Source organism: Ranitomeya imitator, chromosome 5 (genome assembly GCF_032444005.1).
Source record: "Ranitomeya imitator isolate aRanImi1 chromosome 5, aRanImi1.pri, whole genome shotgun sequence".
NCBI classification, from domain to species: domain Eukaryota; kingdom Metazoa; phylum Chordata; class Amphibia; order Anura; family Dendrobatidae; genus Ranitomeya; species Ranitomeya imitator.
The window spans coordinates 106,988,573-107,016,206 of NC_091286.1; the positions used below are offsets into that span (position 1 = coordinate 106,988,573).

Here is a 27,634-nt window from a genome sequence, read left to right on the forward strand (position 1 = left end):
AGGCAAGGTAGGCTTTATTTTTCTATCTTCAGGGCTAGCTAGTTTCTTAGGCTGTGCCGAGTTGCATAGGGAGCGTTAGGCGCAATCCACGGCTATTTCTAGTGTGTTTGATAGGTTTAGGGATTGCGGTCAGCAGAGTTCCCACGTCCCAGAGCTCGTCCTTATAATCAGTAACTATCAGGTCATTCCGTGTGCTCTTAACCACCAGGTCCATTATTGTCCTGACCACCAGGTCATAACAGAGCTGGCACCACAGCTGGGAAAGATAAGTACTACTTTACTGTTATTTTACATTACAGGAACGGTTGGGCTCCATATTTGGAAAACCCCTAGGAGTTGCGTTGTTGGGATAAACGGCTGGTACTTTTGACAGTAACGTAGAAGGTCTGCCTTCTCTATCTTCAATCTTCATTTGCTTTCATGAAACGTAGCCTGCATATTTCACACAGAAATAGTGACTTATAAATGGCTCATTAAGAAAAACAAAACATTTATTTAACATAAAGTACTTTTATTATGCTCCTTAGTATTGCTTATTCAGCACATTCCTTATACCCTCATAAAATAAAATCAGTATATACAGACGTAAAGGGAAACTATCAGCAGAAAATTAAACTTTAATTCAATTTTCTTTTAGTTAAATTGTGTTTAAAAAAGTGAAGTTATGTTTTTTTTTCCATATTACGAACTTTATTAAAAAAGAAAAAGCGAAATTAGTAATCTTGCAATTTCACACTTGATACTACAGCTTTTTTAGAGTCATTTTCTTTACTTTTATGGCAAAGCCCCATGTTATCAGAGACAAGATTACAATGACAGGCAATGCCCCTATGCACAGCTGATAACACAGGACCCACCAATCACAATAGCTCTCCCTTCACAATTAGCTTTTCACAGCTCATTAGACACTTCAATACAAAAGGTAGGGTAAGGAACCAACCAATGTAGCTATGTGCATGTATTATTTCCTAAAACAATAGGAAGTTAAGAGTCTAAAAGAACCCCTGTAGCTAGAGTGAAAATGGCAAGAGTTCAACTTTTTTATATCTCTGACAGATCTTTGAATGTAAAAAAATGTTTAAAAAAACAAAAAAAACACAAAAACCATATGTAAACAGTAGGTCATTTTCGGACGACAGCTTCCCTTAAATAGCATAATTTTGGATGTAATACCTATTCATGCAGAATTCTTCATTTCAATTGGTCGTAAAACAATCTCTTAGCTTCACCTTTTCAAAAACAAAACGTCAAATACTATGTCCACCTGTGCAAACATATTTTGTTTAATTTAAAATCTTCTACGTCGTATTTTAAAGCATAATCGACTATTAGGATTACACTGACAAGTGACCTAGTAGGTAATGACTATAATGTAATCACCAAATCAGTAAAATAGGTCATGGTAGTCTAAATTATAATCAAAATTTAAACAGTGATTTTTGACAATACAGTTAAAAAAATCATTATTTGCATGATATATTAGGGGTTTATTGTATCCAAAAGTGTTAAATGGTTCTTATGAATCTGTTCATCTCACTGCCTCAGAGACACAGTCAAGGCTTCCAAATCTTTCTGGGCATCAATATCCTAAAATGAAGACAAATCTGCATTGATGAAAGTGTCAATATAATAATCTTGAACATTTCAATTCAGATTGGATGAGAAATTAAATTCCAGTTAAAAGAAAAGCAAATCGGTTAATGGAAAATGATCCTATACTTTTATATTAGGTAGTTTATATACAGAAGTAGTTTTCCAATATAATTTAATAATGGAATCGTTACAATCACACTGAAAATGAAGGAACCATCCACAGGAAATGTACATCTCTTATTGGTCTTTTAAGACAGGATGGTTTACAGCCAGGCTTGGACTGGCCCACAGGAGAATTCTCCAGTGGGCCTATGTGCAAGACTGGGCCACCACCCTCTTATGTAATCAGTACTTGGCACCATATAATTGAATCATTATGTACAAAGGTGGCATCTTATACCAATCTACTAAGGTGATTGTTATGTAAATTTGTGATTGAGGATAATGTTAGATTTGCATTTAGCTGAAACATGGGGACCTGGACATCCCAGTCAACAACAAAAACTTGAATCATCTGCTCCACAGCAAACAATCCTGTAGTATGCTGATAGATTTACAATACAATTAGAGGGAATTATAGCTATAATATAGAATAGTCAGTGATTGACTGCAAGTAGGTTATACTTTGCCTGACCACTGCAATTATCTAAACAAAACCTTTTAAGAGTACCAGGGATGAGACACTGGAACAACAGGGATTAAAGGGAACCTGTCACCCCGTTTTTTCAGATTGAGATAAAAATACTGTTAAATAGGGCCTGCGCTGTGCATTACAATAGTGTATGTAGTGTACCCTGATTCCCCACCTATGCTTTGAAATACATTACCAAAGTCGCTGTTTTCGCCTGTAAATCAGGCTGGTCAGGTCAGGTGGGCGTGGTGACATCGCTGTTTCTTCCCCAGCTTTCCGTTGGTGGCGTAGTGGTGTGCGCATGTCCAAGTGCCGAATCCACTGCGCGCAGGTGAAGAAAAAGCGCGCGATCTGCGCTATTACCCTTGTCATCGGTGGGGGCGGCCATCTTCCTGAGGCCGCGCGTGCGCAGATGGAGTGCTCTGCTGCACGAGGCTTCAGGAAAATGGCCACGGGATGCCGCACGTGCGCAGATGGAGATCACGGCGGCCATTTTCCTGAAGCCGAGATGCAAACTCGGCTTTGGGAAAATGGCCGCCGCGATCTCCATCTGCGCACGCGCGGCCTCAGGAAGATGGCCACCCCCACCGATGACAAGGGTAATAGCGCAGAAGGTTCCCTTTAAAGATTTAAGGTATGAAATCTGACAGCAACTTATTCTTATCCTCTCTTGCTGACAATTTTATCTTCCAAAAGGTAGGAGAGAAAACAAGGGGATCTGCTACCTTGGATCTATTCCTTATAAACAGGGAAGAAATGGTTGAGGAGGTAAGAGTGTCTGGGACCCTAGGAGGTAGCGACCATGCTATTTTACAATTTTGGATAACTAGAGGAGGAAGACCTGTGAAGACTCAGACATCAAGGTTAGATTTCAGAAAGGCAGATTTTAAGGGACTCAGAATAAGAATAGGAGGAATCCAATGGCTGGATATCCTTAAGGACAAAAATGCCCAGGAAGGATGGGAAATCTTGAAAAATGAGATTCTCAAAGCACAATCGTTAACAATTCCAAAAAGAGGGAAGAATAGGAAGCATTTAAGGAAACCAGGATGGATGAACACAGATCTTAAACACACGCTAAAAAGGAAGAAAGAAATGTTTATCAAAAGAGGGAGGCGTATCTAAAGAAAAATGTAATGCTGTCTGCAGAACCCGCAGGGCACGGATCAGATTTACTAAAGCTGACAATGAATTAAGGCTTGCAAGATGTCAAAATCAATAAAAAAGGATTTTGGGGATATGTCAAAAGTAAAAGAAAAGTCAAAGATGCTATAGGATTTTTACAGGATGTAAATGATGAAATGGTGAGAAAGGATGTTGAGAAGGCCGAACTTTTAAATTCCTATTTAGCATCTGTTTTCCCTCTGAAAGAAAATCTAACATCAACTGATTTTCACTGTCCTATTAAGAAAATAGAAGAATCCAGGATATCTATAAACAGAAAGATAGTGAGGAAACACTTAGCTAACATAAATGAATTCAAGTCTATGGGTCCATATGAATTACACCCCAGAGTACTAAAGGAGATAGCAGAAGAAATTTTTGAACCACTCTCCATAATCTTTGAAAATTCTTGGAGAACTGGAGAAGTCCCAGAAGAATGGAGAAGAGCAAATGTTGTTCCTATCTACAAAAAGGGGAAGAAGGTGGACCCAGGTAACTATAGGCTGGTGAGTCTGACGTGTATACCAGGAAAGATCTTTGAACAAATTATTAAACAGCATGTATGTAAGTACCTGGATAAGAATGAAGTGATTAATCAGAGCCAGTATGGGTTTGTAACAAATAAGTCAGGACAGACTAACTTAATTTTCTTCTATGACAGAATCACTTACTGGGTGGATCAGGGACATGGTGTATATATAGTATATCTTGACTTCAGCAAAGCATTTGACAAAGTATCTCACACAATCCTTATTGAAAAAATGACTAAGTATGGAATGGACAAGGCAACTGTTCGGTGGATTCATAACTGGCTTAGCGATCGGACCCAAAGAGTGGTCGTAAATGGCTGCACATCCAGATGGAAGAATGTCTCAAGTTGGGGAACACAGGGCTCTGTCCTGGGTCCTGTATTGTTCAACATCTTCATCAATGGTATAGATGAAGGAATTGAGGGTAAACAGATTAAATTTGCTGATGACACAAAGCTAGGAGGGATAGCTAATACTAGAGAAGAGAGAGGATTCAAAAAGATATAAATAAAATATAGCAGTGGGCAGCAACTAACAGAATGATTTTATAACAGGGAAAAATGCAAAGTACTACATCTGGGCAATAAAAATGAAAAACAAAAGCATATACAGAATGTGAGGAATAGGGCTAGGCAACAGCACATGTGAAAAAGACTTGGGTATACTAATAGATCACAGACTGAACATGAGTCAACAGTGTGATGCAGCAGCAAAAAGGGCAAATACAATTCTGGGATGTATTAACAGAAGCATACAGTCTAGATCACACAAAGTCATTTTTGCCCTCTACTCCTCTATGGTCAGACCTCATCTGGAATACTGTATCCAGTTTTGGGCACCATATTTAAAAAAAGACATCAACAAACTGGAGCAAGTTCAGAGAAGAGCGACCAGAATGGTGACTGGTCTGAAAACCGTGTCCAATGAGGAACGATTTATGAATGTTTAGCTTGCAAAAAAGAAGACTGAGAGGAGACTTAATAGCTGTCTACAAATATCTCAAGGGCTGTCACATTGTAGAAGGATCATCTTTATTCTCATTTGCACAAGGAAATACTAGAAGCAATGGGATGAAACTGAATGGGAGGAGACACATTAGATATTAGAAAAAACTTTTTGACAGAGTGATCAAGGAGTGGAACAGGCTGCCATGTGAGGTGGTGAGTTCTCCTTCTGTGGAAGTCTTCAAACAGAGGCTGGACAGACATCTGTCTAGGATGATTTAGTGAATCCTGCATTGAGCAGGGGGTTGTACCAGATGACCCAAGAGTGTCCACACTGCCAAAAGTACCAATACCTGGTTTAAAAACAACAGTATCACTGTGCTTGATTGGCCAGCAAACTCGCCTGACCTTAACCCCATAGAGAATCTATGGGGTATTGTCAAGAGGAAGATGAGACACCAGACCCAACAATACAGATGAGCTGAAGGCTCCTATCAAAACAACCTGGGCTTCCATAACACTTCAGCAGTGCCATGGGTTGATCGCCTCCATGCCACGCTGCATTGATGCAGTAATTGATGCAAAAGGAGCCCCGGCCAAGTATTGAGTGCATTTACTGAACATACATTTCAGTAGGCCAACACTTCAAATTTTAAAATGATTTTTCAAGTTGGTATTATAAAGTATTCTAATTTACTGAGATAATGACACTTGTGTTTTCATTGGCAGTAAGCTACAATTATCAACATTAAGGCCATGTTCACACTATGCGTTCTGTCCTGCGGGAAAACCGCAGCGGATTTGATAAATCTGCAGGGCAAACCCGCTGCGGTTATCCCTGCAGATTTATCGCGGTTTGTCCTGCGGGTTCCGCTGCGGGATTTACCCCTACTATTGATGCTGCATATGCAGCAATATGCAGCATCAATAGTAGTGTTAAAAATAATAAAATCATGATGATATACTCACCCTCTGACGTCCCGATCTCCTCGGCGCTGCAGGCGGCGGTCCGGTTCCAAAGACGCTGTGCGACCAGGACCTTCGGTGACGTCACGGTCATGTGACCGCGACGTCACCGAAGGTCCTGGTCGCATAGCAAACCTGAGACCGGACGGCCGCGTGCAGCGCTGAGACTTCAGAGGTGAGTATAACATTTTTTATTTTGATTCTTTTTTTTTTTTTTTAACACAAATATGGTTCCCGGGGCCTGGAGGAGAGTCTCCTCTCCTCCACCCCGGGTATAACCCGCACATTATCCGCCTTACTTCCCGCATGGTGGGCACAGCCCCATGCGGGAAGTAAGCGGATCAATGCATTTCTATGGGTGCAGAATCGCTGCGATTCTGCACAAAGAAGTGACATGGTCCTTCTTTTTTTCCGCAGCAATTCAGCGCGGTTTTTGGGGGGTTTTTCCGCATCATGTGCACTGCGGTTTTTGTTTTCCATAGGGTAACATTGTACTGTACCCTCCATGGAAAACAGCTGCGGACCTGCAGCGGCAAAATCGCCGCGGTTCCGCAGTAAAAACCGCATAGTGTGAACATGGCCTAACAGAAATAAACACTTGAAACAGATGATTCTGTTTGTAATGACTCTATATCAGATTCACTTTCTGTATTGAAGAGCTGAAATAAATTAACTTTTAGATGACATTCTAATTTTGTGAGAAGCACCTGTATATTTACAGCTAGACTTTGAGGCATGAGGTAGCTTGTTCTGTAGTGATAATATCTCCTGTAGAACTGAAATTAACTGTATCGCACGCTGTGATGATGACTAGTGACCTGAAATCAAAACCACATTGCAGAATCACATTCCTTAAAGGGAACTTGTCAGGTCCCCCACTGCCCTCCAACCCAGCAGAATTCACCTATGTATGAGCAAATTCTCTGCCTAACCAGCCCTGTATAACTTATTAAGTGAAAACAAGGTGTATAAAAAGCATTTATATTGTCCACATTTCCTTTGCTAATAAAGTCTTTGACTAGGCATCTATTGCTACTTTTGTAAAAGTCTGATCTATCAAAATATATCTGATCGGTAAATGGTGTAATGAGAAAAAAAAAAAATAGAAACTCTGGCATTACCTTTTTCTTTTTGGCCACCGCAACAACATAAGCGGTTATCAAAATATCAGATTTTCTGGTTAGCCAATAAAGGTATCACTCCTAGAATACTTCTGTCATCATTGGGCAGAAAAGTATTCACATCGATTTTTCTGGCTAACACAGTACCACAATACAATGTGTTATTGTACATCGTATCTACCCAAAAATGGTATACGTAAAAATGTCAGTTCGGGGCACAAAATAGAAGCCCTCACACAGCCCAATATCCCGAAAAAAATACAGTTCTCAGAAAATGGCGCCGAAAGCAAATTTTTTTGTACAAATTTTTGTTTTCTTTTTCCCCGCTTCAAGGGGTGTTCCCATCTACAAGATCCTATCCCAATATGTAGTAAGTGTAATAATATTATTAGCATAGATCTTAAATTAGAATTGTACAGTTTTTCTGAATCGCCATTTCTCTTTCCTCATGCGCAGGCATTGCAAGACCTTAGGTCCCTATTGTTATGGCCGCCAGCATCTAGCTAACAAGCTGTCACTTCATCAGTAGACATAACCATGGATACGTAAGATCCTGCAATGCCTGCACATGAGGAAAGAGACACAGCGAATCAGAAAAACTATACTACATTTGTAATTGTAGGAATTTACTAATATTATTATGATTACACCTACTACATATTGGGATAGAGAATACCCCTTTAAATTAAAAAAAAAACTATACGTTTCATATCTGTGTACTTGTACTGATCTGGAGAATCATACTAACGGGTCAGTTTTACCGTATAGTGAACATGATAAAAAAACAAACAAAAACAATTGTGGACTGGCACTCTTCTTGAAATTTCAACACACTTGGATTTTTTTCCCCGCTTTTCAGTGTATCACTTGATAAAATGAATGGTATCATTTAAAAGTATAACTCTTCCTGCAAAACACAAGATCTCATATGGTTATGTGGACAGAAAAATAAAGTTATGGCTCTTGGAAAAGGGGGAAAAACAAAACGAAAAAACAAAAAAACAAAACATAGCCCTAACAAGAAAGGGGTTAAACTCAGAAAGGTTATGATGACAGTGTTGAGCATTCCGATACTGCAAGTATCGGGTATCGGCCGATATTTGCTGTATCGGAATTCTGATACCGAGTTCCGATATTTTTGTGATATCGGAAATCGGAATCGGAGTGTGCGGTGCTTATGGTTCCCAGGGTCTGGAGGAGAGGAAACTCTCCTTCAGGCCCTGGGATCCATATTAATGTAAAAAATAAAGAATAGAAATAAAAAATATGGCTATACTCACCCCTCCGAATGACCCTGGCTGTCACCGCTGCAATCTTCCGCCTCCGTTCCTGAGACTGTAGTGAGTGAAGGACCTTCGATGACGTCGCGGTCAGGTGAGCGGTCACGTGAGCGGTCAGGTGACCGCGATGTTATCGAAGGTCCTTCACTCACAGCATTCTTAAGGACAGAGGCGGACGCTTGCAGCGGTGACAGCTAGGGTTCTTCGGAGGGGTGAGTATAGCCATATTTTTTATTTTTATTCTTTATTTTTTACATTAATATGGATCCCAGGGCCTGAAGGAGAGTTTCCTCTCCTTCAGACCCTGGGAACCATCCAGGATACATTCCGATATTTGTGTCCCATTGACTTGTATTGGTATCGGTATCGGCGAGATCCGATATCTTGCCGGTATCGGCCGATACCATCCGATACCGATACTTTCAAATATCGGAAGGTATCGCTCAACACTAATGATGACAAGAACCCATGTGCCTACAGGAAAACCATACAGGGAGACAGATCATAGGCACAGACTGACTCCTTTCTTTGTGTTGTTGAATTTGTTTTCCTACTCGCTTTAAACAAGACTAAAATTCTGGTAGATAATGGGAACTAAAATGATACCAAGGTTCTAGTCCTCATATTCTCCGTATCTGAAGTCATTCCATATTACATACATACTTTTGGCCGTTTACTGTATTACATGGTGTTGGGTCTTTTCTGGTAATTTAATTTAATTTTTATCTCTTTTAAAGGGTATCTGTCATTACGTTTTTGCTATCTAATTTAAGAGCAGAATGACATATAGGGGCTGAGATCCTGATTCCAATGATGTGTCACTTAATGGGATTTTTTTTCTATTTTAAATAAAAAAAATAATCAGTTTTATCAGCAGAGGGATTATCTTTATAGGACTATGTGTCACCCGCCTCATAGTCAACTGCTGTGTGTAACCCCCCCACTAATTAGCAGCTGTCAGTGTACATAAATCTGCCAATCAGTGGTGTGGGTGGGGTTATTATATAGGGCTCAGCCTTCACAGCACCACTAGATCTGCAGCAAGTATATCAGAATGACGGCAAGCAGCCAAGTAAATCATGTTGCTACAATCAGGGTTTCAGACCCTACATTATGTTGCTCTCAGCAAACAATTGCTAACATAGTCCCTTTAATAACTTTTCTTAGTGAACAGCAATATTGTTATGTTGAAACAAGGGAGGGTCTTCTCTACTAAAGCTTGGATGCTTACAGTTCTAAAAAAAAACTATATATGGCCATAAGATTTCACTGTGATGTAACAAACTTTGCAGTTGGAACTATGTATTTTGATAGTAAATGGTAAAGTATTATTCCACAAAAAGCACTCAGTGCGGCTATGCATTACATAACTCTTGCTGATCCAACTAAAAGTGTAGCATGTATATGGAAGAATAGATTTGCTGTATAAAGTTCAGTTTCAAAGGATCAGACCAATAAAACAAGACTATTTCATAAGGATTTCGACTGGTAGGTCAAAAATTCAATTAATCAATCCACGAAATGGCAATGGTACTGTCTTAATACTGTGTCGCTTCCATTCCTCACCTCTTTAGTAACCGATGGCATGGCTGATGCTTCATCATAGTATTTAAGTGCAAGAACTTTCTGTCCTAGGTCCTTGTAGCACTGGCATTTAAGATAAAAAAGATAAAAGGCAGGACAGTTTAGTAATACTAGCCAAATAGTATAGGGTAAAATAAACTTAAATGGGAACTGCACTTCCAGCAAACTTTGAATAAATCTAGATATCGAATATAAAAAACTTTGCAGTATATTTTATATGATAAAAATGCCTCCTCCACTTATGAGCCCCTTCTTCCATTCCCGTCGCCATCGCCTCAGATATGAACAGCTCAAATCTATCGCTCAATACAAGATAGTATAGAAAAAGGAGGCAAAACATGTATAGCAGGCATAGGTTTTTCCGTCTTTAGGTTTCTGTTTCGGCAGGCACTTTGGACTGTTTTGGACTCATGAAGGATTATCATTTTATTGAACTTTCACACCATTTGTTCACACGTGGATTTTATTCATTCCACCATATTTACTTATGTGTACCAGTATTGGTATACAATTTTGCACTTTAACATACTTTCACTGCAGCTTTTTAGTTGTATTTTATTCCACGTTTTAGGGTAACTTCCTGATATGGTTAACTCTGCTTATTTCATCTTATTCACCGCTTTTTTTAGCAATTTTGCGTCCCCTTCGGGATGTATTTATACCATGTATGTGCTCTGTCTCTTTGTCTTTGTTCTCAATCCTTTCGCACTTTCTCAACAGGCTTTTCATCTAATAAGTTTGTTCTTTACCTGTTGTATGGTTTCGTCCTTTATTATTCATTTTATTTTCTTGTTGTATGTCTTTTATTGTCCTGCTGTTATCATTTTTCCTCATATGTTCTGTGTATACTTGCCCAAACCAGTGCGCTTGCGCGCCGGCGCTCCGTTGCTGGGCAATACTGGAGGCGTCTTTCCGGCTTGGTGTAGTCTGCGTCATCCCCTCCGGTCACATGTTTTTGTATGGGCGGTCCAGGTGATGCGTTCCTCCTCCTCGCTTGACGCCCTCGGTGTTGCCCCGTCTCCTGGATGCGGTCCGACTGCGCATGCGCCGTTATGTGGGTTGTTGGTCACCGTTACACTGATTGGATGCGGTATCCTATAAAATGCTCACTATATCCCATGATGCCATACCCCCGGAAGAAGGCACGTGGCCGAAACGCGCGTTGGGGTGGATGGCATCGTGGTCCCGCAGGTAAACTTCTTGCTACTTTAACTGGTCATGCGCCATTACTATCAGCGCAGTTACTTTGGATATTTTTGCATGAGGCTTTATGGTACTTGATAGACTTTATATTTACTGGTGTACATACACATATGGGCATAGTCTCATTGAAACCTCTTTGCAAACTATGTACCTTAGCACTAGTGGGCTGACTATTTACTTAGTGTATTTCATGTTGGCCTGTTGGGAACCACTCTGCCATCTGTTTTGGTGAGATCCTGTGTCATTTTCCCGTTTTCTCTATTTTTTATCATGTGTGTTATTACTCTTTTGACTTAATCAAATTCTTACTTTTAAATAAAATTTTGTTTTTTTGGTGCTATTTTTCTCTTTGGTTATCTTATAGGTTTGCACTAGACCTCTTAATTACTTTCCAGCACTTCTTGATTTACCTGTGTGGGTGACTATGTGGTTTGGTATTTATGTATAGCATAGAGAGCATAAAAGGCTGGCACTCGACAGTTGTGAATGTGATGGTGCCAGTGAACGGAGCCAGTAGTTCCATCAATCATAAAAAACATATAATCACTGCACTCGTACTATAGATGTTTCTTGTAAGTGAAAAAAGTTTATTTAGAACCGTGTTGGTGGGGTGGGGCGATAGGCAAAAAACGTTTCGGCCAACTTGTGGCCTTGATCACAATCGCCTTATGTAGTTCTTTCTTTAGGTAAATCTATGGTGTCACTGAGGATATCAGCCAGAGGTAGGCACACAGTCCAATGAATATTTTCCAATGAGAATTTTTGCCAATGAGTATTTTATATTGCTAGAGCCAGACATATGGTGAAACAGTTGCCGTCGTAGTGTAGAGCTGAACCATATATATGGGTAAAGCTGCCAGGGTATAGGATCAATCAAAGCCAAACCAAACCTATGGTGCCTCTTAATTGTTTCAATAGCCAGGGGAAGGGTATATACAAGTCTAAGTTGATAGCGGAGATCCTAGCAGGAGCCGGCGTTGGTGGCCAAGTGGGAATGACTGGCACGAACTGTGTCAAAGCATGGGAAAGGGCCTGCTAGGATATCCGCTATCAACCTAGACGAGAGAAAGAAAGAACTACATAAGGCAATTGTGATCAAGGCCACAAGTTGGCCGAAAAGTTTTTTGCCTATTGCTCCACCCCAACACGGTTCTAAATAAACTTTTTTCACTTACAAGAAACATCTTCTATAGTATGAAGTATAGCAGGCACCAGACATACAAAATAATAAAGTAATGAACAAAAATAAGCTAGAGAGAATCATGCACAAAAAGAGCTTTTGAACACATATAAAAACTTGTAAAAACAAGAAAAACTGACAAAAGTGAGAGAATCTTAGCCCCTTACAATAAGTTATTGTTGTCATGTCATGATAAACCAAGTAAGAACATACCACTCACCCCTACAGTAAAAGAAAGTAAACATCCTTGATCTATGCCAGCCTATATATTCATTACCTTGAACAATACGAAAAGGAAATTATTGACAGTAAAAAATGGAAAGTTCTTAGAGACAGATTCGATTTTGAGAATTATAAAGCTTTTAAGTGGACCAATTCTGGCAATAAAAAGATACGCTTTGCCACAGCTAGGATAGATAATAACATCAATGATGGAAAAGCTACTTCTAGTGATTTTTTTTCTCCACGGATACAAGCATTCAGAGGGGGGGGGTGGGGTGCGGAGGCGTAGGTTGAAGAAACATCAGAAGGACCAGATACAGGACCCTCTCACCCCTTCAAACTCGCCTGAAGAGAAGGAACAAACTGTAGTTTAAATTCAGCAGCAGATCATCCAATGGAGTTACAGATTAATTTGTCTGATTATGAATTATCCAATGATGAAAGGTTAGTCCATGAAAAAGGCTTACTTTTTCACCAATGCAGGCTCTAGCCAAGTTTATATAAATAGCACTGGACCTAAAACTTAACTTTTATTAACCTCTAAAAAGACAAACAATATGATAAATCTCCATAACACGAAAGGGAATAAAAGAAAGCTGATTAAAATGTGGTCCAATTAGGACCCGATTCATCTATATATTCTCTATAATACTCTTCTCTTATTTAAATCATGCATGAAGTGGCAAAAAACGCCTCCTAAACATTATCTCCAGGGAGGCTGTATAACTGGTAGAATTCATTAACCGAAAAGCCACCCCCATGATGAGTCTGTGATAAGATGAAACGTGTCGGGAGACGCCATTATGAAAGAGGCCCATCACCCGAACTTTCCCTTTGATGAGAACGGAGTGACATGGTTCAGGCAAGAAATGGGTGAGATCTAACCATATCTATGGTATTAGAGTAATGTGATATAGTTCCCGCAGTAAACGAGCGTGTTTTGATTATATGGCCCAAATGTATCTATAGGGCACATAATTCTATAAGTAAATTCACATAGGATAAGGATGATGACCAGCTCACAATAACATACCAGACTTCCATGCAGTGATGTTGGGGATAAATTAGAAATCCACTATGAAAATGGGAGTCCTGGTTGGATAAAGCCTGTGAGTCTAGATCACCATACATTTCCGGGGCCTCTTGTAGTATGCTGCTTTATATACACTGATAACAAACAATACTCCTCTTGATAGCCATAAGAAGATAATGCTTATTTGGATAGAATATATACACTCATGGCCAAAAGTATTGACACCCCTGCAATTCTGTCAGATAATACTCATTTTCTTCCTGAAAATGAGTGCGAACACAAGTTATTTGGTATTATTATCTTCATTTAATTTGTCTTAAATGAAAAAAACACAAAAGAGAATGAAGCAAAAAGCAAAACATTGATCATTTCACACAAAACTCCAAAAATGGGCCAGAGAAAAGTATTGGCACCCTCAGCCTAATACTTGGTTGCACAACCTTTAGCCAAAATAACTGCAACCAACCGCTTCCGGTAACCATCAATGAGTTTCTTACAATGCTCTGCTGGAATTTTAGACCATTCTTCTTTGGCAAACTGCTCCAGGTCCCTGATATTTGAAGGGTGCCTTCTCCAAACTGCCATTTTTAGATCTCTCCACAGGTGTTCTATGGGATTCAGGTCTGGACACATTGCTGGCCACCTTAGAAGTCTCCAGTGCTTTCTCCCAAACCACTTTCTAATGCTTTTTGAAGTGTGTTTTGGGTCATTGTCCTGCTGGAAGACCCATGACCTCTGAAGGAGACCGCGCTTTCTCACACTGGGCCCTACATTATGCTGCAAAATTTGTTGGTAGTCTTCAGACTTCATAATGCCATGCACACGGTCAAGCAGTCCAGTGCCAAAAGGAGCAAAGCAACCCCAAAACACCAGGGAACCTCCGCCATGTTTGACTGTAGGGACCGTGTTCTTTTCTTTGAATGCCTCTTTTTTTCTCCTGTAAACTCTATGTTGATGCCTTTGCCCAAAAAGCTCTACTTTTGTCTCATCTGACCAGAGAACATTCTTCCAAAACGTTTTAGGCTTTTTCAGGTAAGTTTTGGCAAACTCCAGCCTGGCTTTTTTATGTCTCGGGGTAAGAAGTGGGGTCTTCCTGGGTCTCCTACCATACAGTCCCTTTTCATTCAGACGCCGACGGATAGTACGGGTTGTACCCTCAGCCTGCAGGGCAGCTTGAACTTGTTTGGATGTTAGTCTTTATCCAACATCCGCACAATCTTGCGTTGAAATCTCTTGTCAATTTTTCTTCTCCGTCCACATCTAGGGAGGTTAGCCACAGTGCCATGGGCTTTAAACTTCTTGACACTGCGCACAGTAGACACAGGAACATTCAGGTCTTTGGAGATGGACTTGTAGCCTTGAGATTGCTCATGCTTCCTCACAATTTGGTTTCTTAAGTCCTCAGACAGTTCTTTGGTCTTCTTTCTTTTCTCCATGCTCATTGTGGTACACACAAGGACACAGGACAGAGGTTGAGTCAACTTTAATCCATGTCAACTGGCCGCAAGTGTGATTTAGTTATTGCCAACACCTGTTAGGTGCCACAGGTAAGTTACAGGTGCTGTTAATTACACAAATTAGAGAAGCATCACATGATTTTCGAACAGTGCCAATACTTTTGTCCACCCCCTTTTTTATGTTTGGTGTGGAATTATATCCAATTTGGCTTTAGGACAATTCTTTTTGTGTTTTTTCATTTAGGACAAATTAAATGAAGATAATAATACCAAAAAATTGTGTTTGCAATCATTTTCAGGAAGAAAATGAGTATTATCTGACAGAATTGCAGGGGTGTCAATACTTTTGGCCATGACTGTATAGTGGCAAACAGGCAAGGTGACATGAGCATTTAGAACACATGGATATGCCCGTGAAGCACTGTTTGTCATAAGATAACTGACATACAACTAAGTATCCCTATGTGTGCATTTGTGGGAAATCTTCTGGCTGTACTGCGCTAAGTGGCTTTTCGGTTAATGAATTCTACCAGTTATACAGCCTCCCTGGAGATAATGTTTAGGAGGCGTTTTTTGCCACTTCATGCATTATTTAAATAAGAGACAAGTATTATAGAGAATATATAGATGAATCAGGTCCTAATTGGACCACATTTTAATCAGCTTTCTTTTATTCCCTTTCGTGTCTGTAATTGTTTCGTTTGGCTTTCCCTCACTTGGTGTTATGGAGATTTATCACATGGTTTGTCTTTTTAGAGGTTAATAAAAGTTAAGTTTTAGGTCCAGTGCTATTTATATATTAATTCTTTGTGGATTGTATCCTGCTTTATATAATCTAGCCAAGTTTACTTTTGTAAAAGATCTGTGTTTATTTTGAAGAAACTTGGACATTTAAACTTCTCTACCAACAACCTTCTATTGTTGATGATCTGCCGTTGGATGAACAGATGTTCCGTGACCTATTGGACCTGTTAAAAAAAAAATTAAGAATACGCAGGTAGGAGAAGGTTTAATTCACGCCTTCCATCTCAAACAACGCATTCTTTTAGCATTTCACCTGCCATTCAGAATTTGTTTAAAGTTATGGTTCATGACATCCAAAATCTTAATCTGGATAGAAGCAGACACAGTAATCTCCCTTCTGGTCTCCTTGGATGTGGAGTCACTCTATATGAGTATACCACATGACTTTGGATTACAGGTGGTGTCACAGTGCCTGTGCTGATCCTGCACATTGTTCTTTTCTTCTTGAATGGTTATCCTTTGTTCTCAGACACTTTTTTGTATTTGATCGTACTTTTTATAGACAGGTTTCAGGCACTGCGATAGCTGCGCATTGTGCCCCCTCCTACGACAACTTTTTCACAGGCTGGTGGGAGCGAGCATACGTCTACCCATCAGATCTTTATCAAAGATAAGTCTACAAGTGGTATAGATACATTAATGATGTCCTTGAACTCTAATGCATGTAGTAATATTCACATTACTTCACATATTTCAACTACCACCTTGAGTTTTTTAGATGTACAACTCTCCTTGGGGAACCATGGCATTTGTTCTAGTTTACATAGCAAAAGAACCATCACAAATAGTTGGCTGTATTACAGCAGCTTCCTTCTGATGCATTTAAAGAGGAGTATCCCATGATTAGATAGATAGAACAGTCTATTCAGTAAAACTATCAGCTGTGTATCCACCAGACTTCTGCACAACACTGATGGTCCCAACACCATTTATAAGGCAAGAAATCTGTTGTGAATTCCGCTCTGGGGCTCCCTCCGGTGGTTGTAAGTAGCATTTTTGTTAGTTCTGCTCTTGGGCTCCCTCCTGTGGTTTTGAGTGGTATGGCTGCTTCTTGGATTTAGCTTCAGCAGCTGTTTTCACTGATCGTCTTTCTGGCTCGGCTATATTAGTCTGGCCTTATCCCTCATTCTATGCCAGTTGTCAATTGTTCCTGCCTGGAGTCTTTGCTCTTAGGATTTTCCTGACACTCTGACCAGTTCAGCAAAAGCTAAGTCCTTGCTTGTCCTTTTGCAGTTCACTTGTTGTGGACTTTGTTGTTCAGCACTTTCTATGTTTTGCTCATTTGTCCAGCTTATCAGTATGGATCTATTCAGCTAGGCTGGAAGCTCTGGGCAGCAGAGTTTGCCCTCCACACCTTTAGTCAGGTGTGGAGATTTTTGCATTCCTCTGCGGTGGACTTTTTCTAGTTTTTATTACTGACCGCACAGCGTTCTGTCCTGTACTATTTCTATCTAGCTAGAAGTGGCCTCCTGTGCTTAATCTTGTTTCATACTACGTATGTCATTTCCTTCTCCTCTCACAGTCATTACTTGTGGGGGACTAATCTATCCTTTGGGGATTTTCTCTGAGGCAAGATAGTTTTCCTGCTTCTATCTTTAGGGGTAGTTAGCTCTTCGGTGGCTGTGACGAGATGCCTAGGCAGAGTTAGGAGCATTCCACGGCTACTTCTAGTGTTGTGTCGAGCTTAGGGACTGCGGTCAGTATAGTTACCACCTGCTCAGAGCTAGTCGCATGTCGCTCCTTAATCACCAGACCATAACAGAAATCCCACTTATTAAACCTGACAGGGCACACCTGTGAAGTGAAAACCATTTCCGGTGACTATCTCTTGAAGCTCATCAAGAGAATGCCAAGAGTGTGCAAAGCAGTCATCAAAGCAAAAGGTGGCCACTTTGAAGAACCTAGAATATAAGACATATTTTCAGTTGATTCACACTTTTTTGTTAAGTATGTAATTCCACATGTGTTAATTCATAGTTTTGATGTCTTCAGTGTGAATGTACAATTTTCATGGTCATGAAAATACAGAAAAATCTTTAAATGAGAAGGTGTGTCCAAACGTTTGTACGGTGTATATATATATATATATATATATATATATATATATATATATATATATATATATATATATATATACACACACACACACACACACAATGTCTACAAGTAGTATTCAACCCCCTGCAGATTTAGCAGGTTTAAAGGGAACCTGTCACCCCGTTTTTTGAGATTGAGATATAAATACTGTTAAATAGGGCCTGCGCTGTGCGTTACTATAGTGTATGTAGTGTACCCTGATTCCCCACCTACGCTGCGCAATAATAATAATAATAATAATTTTTATTTATATAGCGCCAACATATTCCGCAGCGCTTTACAAGTTATAGAGGGGACTTGTACAGACAATAGACATTACAGCATAACAGAAATACAGTTCAAAACAGATACCAGGAGGAGTGAGGGCCCTGCTCGCAAGCTTACAAACTATGGGGAAAAGGGGAGACACGAGAGGTGGATGGTAACAATTGCTAAAATTGCAATACATTACCAAAGTCGCCGTTTTCGCCTGTCATTCAGGATGGTCAGGTCGGGTGGGCGTATTCACAGCGCTGTTTCTTCCTCAGCTTTACGTTGGTGGCGTAGTGGTGTCCGCACGTTGAGGTGACTAATCCACTGTGGGCACGTGAACAAGGAGCGCGCGATCTGCGCTATCACCCCCTGTCATCGGTGGGGGCGGCCATCTTCCTGGGGCCGCGCGTGCGCAGATGGAGTGCTCTGCTGCACGGGGCTTCAGGAAAATGGCCGCGGGATGCCGCGCGTGCGTACAAGAGATCGCGGCGGCCATTTTCCCACAGCCGAGTTTGCATCTCGGCTTTGGGAAAATGGCCGCCGCGATCTCTTGTGCGCACGCGCGGCATCCCGCGGCCATTTTCCTGAAGCCCCGTGCAGCAGAGCACTACATCTGCGCACGCGCGGCCCCAGGAAGATGGCCGCGCCCACCGATGACAGGGGGTGATAGCGCAGATTGCGCGCTCCTTGTTCACGTGCCCACAGTGGATTAGTCACCTCAACGTGCGGACACCACTACGCCACCAACGTAAAGCTGAGGAAGAAACAGCGCTGTGAACACGCCCACCCGACCTGACCAGCCTGATTGACAGGCGAAAACGGCGACTTTGGTAATGTATTGCGCAGCGTAGGTGGGGAATCAGGGTACACTACATACACTATAGTAACGCACAGCGCAGGCCCTATTTAACAGTATTTATATCTCAATCTCAAAAAACGGGGTGACAGGTTCCCTTTAATAAGATGCAAGTAAGTTAGAGCCTTCAAACTTCAAACAAGAGCAGGATTTATTGACAGATGAATAAATCTTACAAACCAAAAAGTTTTGTTGCTCAGTTAAATTTTTATAAATTTTAAACATAAAAGTGTGGATCAATTATTATTCAACCCCTAGGTTTAATATTTTGTGGAATAACCTTTGTTTGCAATTACAGCTAATAATCGTCTTTTATAAGACCTGATCAGGCCGGCACAGGTCTCTGGAGTTATCTTGGCCCACTCCTCCATGCAGATCTTCTCCAAGTTATCTAGGTTCTTTGGGTGTCTCATGTGGACTTTAATCTTGAGCTCCTTCCACAAGTTTTCAATTGGGTTAAGGTCAGGAGACTGACTAGGCCACTGCAACACCTTGATTTTTTGCCTCTTGAACCAGGCCTTGGTTTGCTTGGCTGTGTGCTTTGGGTTGTTGTCTTGTTGGAAGATGAAATGACGACCCATCTTAAGATCCTTGATGGAGGAGCGGAGGTTCTTGGCCAAAATCTCCAGGTAGGCCGTGCTATCCATCTTCCCAGGGATGCGGACCAGATGGCCAGGCCCCTTGGCTGAGAAACAGCCCCACAGCATGATGCTGCCACCACCATGCTTGACTGTAGGGATGGTATTCTTGGGGTCGTATGCAGTGCCATCCAGTCTCCAAACGTCACGTGTGTGGTTGGCACAAAAGATCTCGATCTTGGTCTCATCAGACCAGAGAACCTTGAACCAGTCAGTCTCAGAGTCCTCCAAGTGATCATGAGCAAACTGTAGACGAGCCTTGACATGACGCTTTGAAAGTAAAGGTACCTTACGGGCTCGTCTGGAACGGAGACCATTGCGGTGGAGTACGTTACTTATGGTATTTACTGAAACCAATGTCCACACTGCCATGAGATCTTCCCGGAGCTCCTTCCTTGTTGTCCTTGGGTTAGCCTTGACTCTTCGGACAAGTCTGGCCTCGGCACGGGAGGAAACTTTCAAAGGCTGTCCAGGCCGTGGAAGGCTAACAGTAGTTCCATAAGCCTTCCACTTCCGGATGATGGTCCCAACAGTGGAGACAGGTAGGCCCAACTCCTTGGAAAGGGTTTTGTACCCCTTGCCAGCCTTGTGACCCTCCACGATCTTGTCTCTGATGGCCTTGGAATGCTCCTTTGTCTTTCCCATGTTGACCATGTATGACTGCTGTTCACAAGTTTGGGGAGGGTCTTAAATAGTCAGAAAAGGCTGGAAAAAGAGATAATTAATCCAAACATGTGAAGCTCATTGTTCTTTGTGCCTGAACTACTTCTTAATACTTTAGGGGAACCAAACACAATTCTGGTGGGTTGAGGGGTTGAATAATAAATGACCCTCTGAAAAGACTTTTCACAATTTAAAAAAAAAAAATAAACAAAGAAATAACATTATTTTTTGCTGCAGTGCATTTCACACTTCCAGGCTGATCTACAGTCCAAATGTCACAAAGCCAAGTTAATTCCAAATGTGTAAACCTGCTAAATCTGCAGGGGGTTGAATACTACAGCGCCATGGAATAAATGGCGCTATAACAATAAATAATAATAATAATAAATAAATATATATATATATATATATATATATATATACCAGCACCGGAGGAAGACACATGTGGTGTCGAAACATGTCGTCCATAAGGGATTGAATGTATGCAATATTGTTACTGAAGAAACCTGTAACTTTTTAATGGATAAATAAAAGGTATATTTTATTTTACCATTGGACTGATCGCTGGAGAAACAAAAAGTTTTTTCTCTCCCTCTCTATATATATCTTCCTGCACAATAGCACTAGCACTTTACCCCTGAGGAAGCCACATGGTTGTGATGCAACGCATAGGGTCCACTTTACACTGGTCTACAGGTAATACTGGTGGTCTGTATGGATATTTATTCCAATATTTGAGACCTGTTACTGCAATTTATTTCTCTTTATATACCGTATATTAGTATTTAAAAGGGGAGATTAACATATAGTATTTTACTTATGGTGATTTCAATTACCCTCCAAATATATGCCTCCACCTTGGGTTAAAGCTTTGGCTCTAGCCATATTAGCCACCTAGGGAAACAATTTTTCAGTACCATGTCTATATGTGCAGGTACATATCCAGTACGCTGGTTATAATTTGCTCCATTGCAGTACAGTTACCCATTTGCATTCTTTACTGTAGGTGTGAGTGGTATGTTCTAACCTGGTTTACAGGGACATGACCACAATACCTTGTGTAAGGGGCTAAGATTCTCTCACTTTTGTCAGTTTTTCTTGTTTTTAAATGTTTTTATGTATATATACTAGCACATTTGTGTATTACTATTATTATAGCGCCATTTATTCCATGGCACTTTACATGTGAGGAGGGGTATGCATAATAAAGACAAGTACAATAATCTTAAACAATACAAGTCATGACTGGTACAGGAGGAGAGAGGACCCTGCCCGTGAGGGCTCACAATCTGTGTATCAATAAAAGCTCTTTTTGTGCATGATTCTCTCTAGTTTATTTTGTTCATTACTTTATTATTTTGGATGTTTGGTGCCTATTTACACCTTTCTTCTCCCTTTTCTATGTTATTGCATTGTAGGTGTATGGCACAGCATGCGGGTATATAAATATATTTTTGTAGTGCCAGATTGTTATGCTTTTTTTTTTTAAATACAAGATAGTGAGGTATTAAGTTATAGCTCTTATTATACCCTAAAGAGAAGGGACAGGGATTGGGGAGCAGTGTGAGAGGCAGTAAAACTTAGATTCAAGCAAGCTTATCCCAGTGCTGGAGGCACATTTACAATGCTCAGTACTGCTGCATAATTTCCTCCATTTGTCAGCTGTCTGTGCACTACCAAAGGGAAAAAGAGCAGGAATAATTCATACGTGTATATAGGAGACATGCAAAAATATATATAATATGATGTCTTATATAATACATGTTGCTTTCATATTTTGATTAGTACTCCCATGGTGTATTTTTATAAATTTATAATTTTGCATTCTCAGAAAAGCGGTGCCTGTTACATGTTTCTAATAGGGATCACAGGTCTAAGGTTTAAGGTTTAAGTCCCTAGAGGTTTGTCTTAAAGGTCATTGCTGCTATAAGGTATAAAACCTGCATAAAACCCAATGAAGGGGCATGCAAAGATATAGATTCTTAATGGAGTCCATTCATATGAAACCATATACAATATGAAGGCACAGCATGCGCCCATGGGAACCGTAACATATCAGCATACATCAGGGAACACCTTCCTCCTACCTTTGCCAGATACACAAAGTTGTATTTGGAGTACCCAGGATGCATTTCTTCAGCCTTTAAAATAAAGAAAATGTAATAAAAAAAAAATACAAAATTATGACAGTAAACAATGTATCTCACACAGTATGAGATGTGACAGCACATACTCATATTTATTGTATATATTAATACATTAATAAAAATGTAATTCTGTTTTGGAACCTAAACCTACTCAGTTAATCATTCTTGATAGGGGCTTTAGCCACACAATATTGATGGCCTAAAGGTACCTTCACACTAAACGACGCTGCAGCGATCCCGACAACGATCCGGATCGCTGCAGCGTCGCTGTTTGGTCGCTGGAGAGCTGTCACACAGACCGCTCTCCAGCGACCAACGATGCCGGTAACCAGGGTAAACGTCGGGTTACTAAGCGCAGGGCCGCGCTTAGTAGCCCGATGTTTGCCCTGGTTACCATCCTAAAAGTAAAAAAACAAACGCTTCATACTTACCTTCCGCTGTCTGTCCCCGGCGCTCTGCTTCTCTGTACTGGCTGTGAGCACAGTGGCCGGAAAGCAGAGCGGTGACGTCACTGCTCTGCTTTCCGGCCGCTGTGCTCACAGTGTGTGCAGGAAAGCACAGCGCCGGAGGACAGACAGCGGAAGGTAAGTATGAAGCGTAAGGCCCTGCGCTTAGTAACCCGATGTTTACCCTGGTTACCAGCGAAGACATCGCTGAATCGGTGTCACACACGCCGATTCAGCGATGTCAGCGGGAGAGCCAGCGACCAAATAAAGTTCTGGCCTTCTAGCCCCGACCAACGACATCACAGCAGGATCCCGATCACTGCTGCGTATCAAACTGAATGATATCGCTAGCGAGGACGCTGCAACGTCACGGATCGCTAGCGATATCGTTTAGTGTGAAGGTACCTTAAGGGTCAAAAACTGATTGGCAAGGACCCTAGGATAACCGCAGAAAGGGGGTCACTTTGCTCACTTGGGTTCAGCCTCTCCTGTAGTAACTGACAGCACCACTTGGTCCATACAGCTTTGTCTGGTTCTGCAGCTCAGTACCATTTACTTGGATGGGGCTTTTGTCAGCAGCATCAGACACAAGCAGAACCGAGTTGATTATTGCACATTCTCACTGATCTCTATGGCAAAGTTAAAGAACAAACTTAAAATTCCATCACATCATAATGACTTGCCAATTTTTATGGTTCAGAATAATACCAAATTAAGAAAATATTATGACTCAACAGATAACTGGAGACCGAAGTGTCACGAGTGTGAGGATCTTTGCAATTTGAACATGTGACTTCAGAGGTGGTTTTAAAAAAGGAAGAGGATTATTGGAACAGGACATTGATTACAAAAGACTCCAGTAAATCAGGAAAGTGATACATATGACAATATAGTCAAAGGGCGTTTTCCATTAACAACCTTTAACTTATCCACAGGGTAGATGATAATTGCCCCATCACTCGGGGTCACACTACTGTGAATGCCCCCTGTTTATGAGGGTCACTACTCCCATGTGTGACTGCTCCTATTTGTCTACAGCTCCATTTATGGGTTACTGGAGTGACAGCTTAGAGATATCCCGAGCGCAGTTGTGATAATGCAAATATGCTCAACTTTAACAAGGAACAGGCCATATACCTGATAAAACATACACGGCTCAGAGACATTGCTTTTTACAACTCTTGAACTCTCGCCAAATGTGACCACACATCAACTGTGTGGACAAACTATGTTGATGGAAGTGAAATAAGATTTTATGCCTGGTGATTTGAAAAGGAATCTTGCACTGTTGCTGACCAAACCGCAGGCAGCATGAATCAGCCTGGCTGCACAAAATAAAGTTTCAATCATTAATAATGTCCTTGGGATATGAATCCTCATAATACACAACACATTGACACGTGGGTAAAGTCTCAAAGAAAGAAAGACAAGAACTATGAAACAGTATCGCGTATATGAAAGTTTATTAGAAAAAAAAACTAATTTTCATATAACAATTAAAATACAACAGTAAGTTCCTCACTGTAATGGACATGGTATGTACACTGATTATAAATAATGATCTAGGCCAAATAGAATGGAAAAATAATACAGTGTAAAAAAAATACCCCTCCCACTCTAATACAGGCTTGCCAGTCTTAAAATGACTGTCAGTAGATTTTTGCTACCTCATCTGAGCGCAGCCTGATGTAGGCAAAGAGAAGGTGAATCCAACAATGTATCACTTAGATTACTGGGTGCTGCCATTCTGAAACAATCTGAGTTTCTAGATTTAGCATGAAGTAGAACTGAAAAAGCTAACCCAGCCCACACCAGGCTCTGTATATACAATGTCCATAGACAGCAAGCTACCTATCACAGGAGGGGGTGTGTTGGACCAGGGATCATATGACCACATAGTCACAGCAATGATAAGCTATTGGTGCCCAAATCATTGTAAGCAAACAACACCACAGAGATTGATAAGATGCATTGCTAACGTCTGTGGTTTAACCCCTATAGCAGTGTTCCCCAACTCCGGTCCTCAAGAGCCACCAACAGGTCATGTTTTCAGGATTTCCTTAGAATTGCCCAGGTGAGACTTGTAGTACCTGCCCAAGCAAGAATTCCATCACCTGGGCCATACTAAGGAAGACACAACCTGTTGGTGGCTCTTGAGGACTGGAGTTGGGGAACACTGCCCTATAGCATGCGGTCTTCAGCTTACATAGCAAAAATCTGCTGACAGATTCCCTTTCATAATGAAATAGTGCCCAGTGAGGTTGGTGTTAACAAATATACAGTAGTACGGGTATAAATACCTTCAATAGTGAAGTCACTAGTGATGAGCGAATATACTCGAGATTTCCCGAGCATGCTCCGGTGTCCTACGAGTATTTTTTAGTGCTCGGAGATTTAGTTTTCATCGCAGCTGAATGATTTACATCTGTTAACCAGGCTGAGTACATGTGGGGGTTGCCTGGTTGCTAGGGAATCCCCACATGTAATCAAGCTGGCTGGCTAACAGATGTAAATCATTCAGCTGCGGCGCTAAAAACTTAATCTCCGAGCACTAAAAAATACTCGGAGGACCCCCGAGCGTGCTCGAGAAATCTCGAGCAACGAGTATATTCACTAGAAGTCACCACTGCTGGGATATGCCACGCAACACGTCCCCTTGCATTTTAATGTTTTTATCAAGAATAGTTTTTTCTTTACTAATAAACTTGTACTGTATGTACTTGATACAGCGAGAGAGATGTCAATGACCTGGAGCGGTGCAGGCAGAAACCGTCCGGTGGCGGCACCAGACTAGTCAGTTCTCGGACTATGAACATTTGTCGGCTCTTCAGACTCTATTTTCTTTGAATATACATGGCTGCAATAGTGCAGCCAGGCTCTGATTCACATCCCGTGCTAAGGCCAGCATGGACTGACTGACATGTTCGCTATAATGATTCAGTTGGCCTTAATATTGTAGGTTCTCTTTACCATACTTATCAGGATCATGAGGCTCTGGGGCTAAGTAAGAAGAAGATGAATGTTTCCTGCTCTCTTCACAAGAAAAGAATATACACAATATACATAGGCACGTCTCATAGTTCTCCCAATTGGTCAGTTGACACTAAAGTCAATCCACTTTGAATATCTTTAGTTTTTTTCCTATAACAAAGCTCCAATTCTATTCATAAAGTAATTCTTTGACTGTTTGCGAAGGAAACCAGGGGACTTGGAGCTCTGTATCAGATAGATGAAGTTATGATATATTCCATATTTGCAATGTTTAATAAACGTTTTTACCCCATCAATGCCTTATTCTCACATCCTAAATGTACATCTAGATGCCGAGGCCCATTCTGATGACATAGCAAAGGGAAACTTTGGAGAGACACTTGTGAAGGAGGTTTGGCCATGTGCACTTGCCATTAATGTAACTAATTTATTTGATCTAAATTCCACTGCTCTCCTGAATGTGACGTTGTTTTATTTTGTCCCAGTACCTCTCCGTTTCTCAGATTGGCCCATTCCTCCTTCTATATAAATCTAGTTTCGTTAAGTCATCGTGAAAAGTTGACAACCACGCCCCCTTGGCTAACAAAACTAGATTTATGAACAAGGGTCATATGCTCAAGAACAGAGAGATGCAAGAACAAACAACAAATGAAAGCAATGCCGGATTCAGGAGAACAGCAGCATTTAGATCAGGAAACAAACAAACAAAAGTATTTATGGCAAGTGACAGGTCCTCTTTCAATAAAAGTTGAAATTGCAAGCAAAGGTGAGCACGTCCGGTCAGTGCCCTAGTGAAGTACTTGCGCTAATGATTACCCTTTTATTTTACCGACTACTGAAGACTGATTCAGCACCTCCAAAACTTGTTATGGAGACTTCCATATACACATCAGGAATTCTCTGTACAGCAGAAATTCATAATTTCTTCCGACATTCTTTAAACAGGATATCATTTTGTTCTACATTGAATGGAAACAAACTTTAGGCTTAAGATTTGTTAGAGGGGTTGTCCTGTACTTTAACACTGATGGCCTATACTTCGGATACGTCATCAATGTATGATAGGTGGGGTGACACCTGTTCCAGGTGTCGGTCAGAACATCTTAGTTGTGGAGTTGCCCAGTTCCATCGAATGTCTAGTGGCTGTGGCCGGGTAATGAACATCCACCACTTGTTCAAATCAATAGAGGCTGGATGTGCAGTACCCGACCACGGCCAATATTCTGTTGACGGAGCTGTGTAACTCTCCAACTGAGCTGATTGGTGGGAGTGCTGGGTGTTGCACCCCTCACGACATTGATAACTTATCTGAAGGATTGGCCATCAATGTTAAAGTCGCAGTATTGAGAGTTTTATATATCGGTCCTTGTAGTGGAAAATGTTTGTGCCAGAGTTTTCAGTTTACTCAATATCTTTATTCAAGTTTTGATGTCATGGAAACCAAATATAGGGTTCGGATACGAAGTGGTCACTCATTTATAGTACAATTTCCCAAATAAGCAGACATCATCCCATTTATAAGAAAATCGGAAATATTTACCTTGAGAAAATTCTGCAAGGCCTCTTGGACTGTCGCAGTGGGAGGATTTCCGAAAAGAGCAGCAGCAACCTTTCTCTCAATCCAAGACAACTGAGAGACCTGAGGAGACACAAGTAACTATTTGGCTCAAAAAAAGATATTTCGTTATGACCAGGTTTTTCTTGGAGAAAACTACATTTTTAGAAATCAAAACACTTGTGCTTAGTTTAAAAAAAAAAAAAAATTAACAGTAATGACAGAAAGCTAGTCTATAGTTTCTTGTATGTGTCTTAGAAATCTTTTAGCCGTCACA

The 27,634-nt window shown here is 40.8% G+C and overlaps 1 protein-coding gene across 2 annotated transcripts in view; it reads right to left on the reverse strand.

The window, feature by feature from the left end:
- Nucleotides 1-490: 490 nt before the first annotated feature.
- Nucleotides 491-27,634, reverse strand: part of RMDN2 (regulator of microtubule dynamics 2) — a 157,588-nt gene continuing 130,444 nt past the window's right edge. For both annotated transcript variants that reach the window (XM_069769014.1, XM_069769016.1), the window contains 4 exons: nucleotides 27,343-27,441; nucleotides 22,306-22,359; nucleotides 9,796-9,876; nucleotides 491-1,587 (listed from right to left, as the gene is read on the reverse strand). In XM_069769014.1, the coding sequence (XP_069625115.1) occupies nucleotides 1,534-1,587; nucleotides 9,796-9,876; nucleotides 22,306-22,359; nucleotides 27,343-27,441 (288 nt within the window). In that variant the 3' untranslated portion in view covers nucleotides 491-1,533. The remainder of the gene's footprint in view (nucleotides 1,588-9,795; nucleotides 9,877-22,305; nucleotides 22,360-27,342; nucleotides 27,442-27,634) is intronic.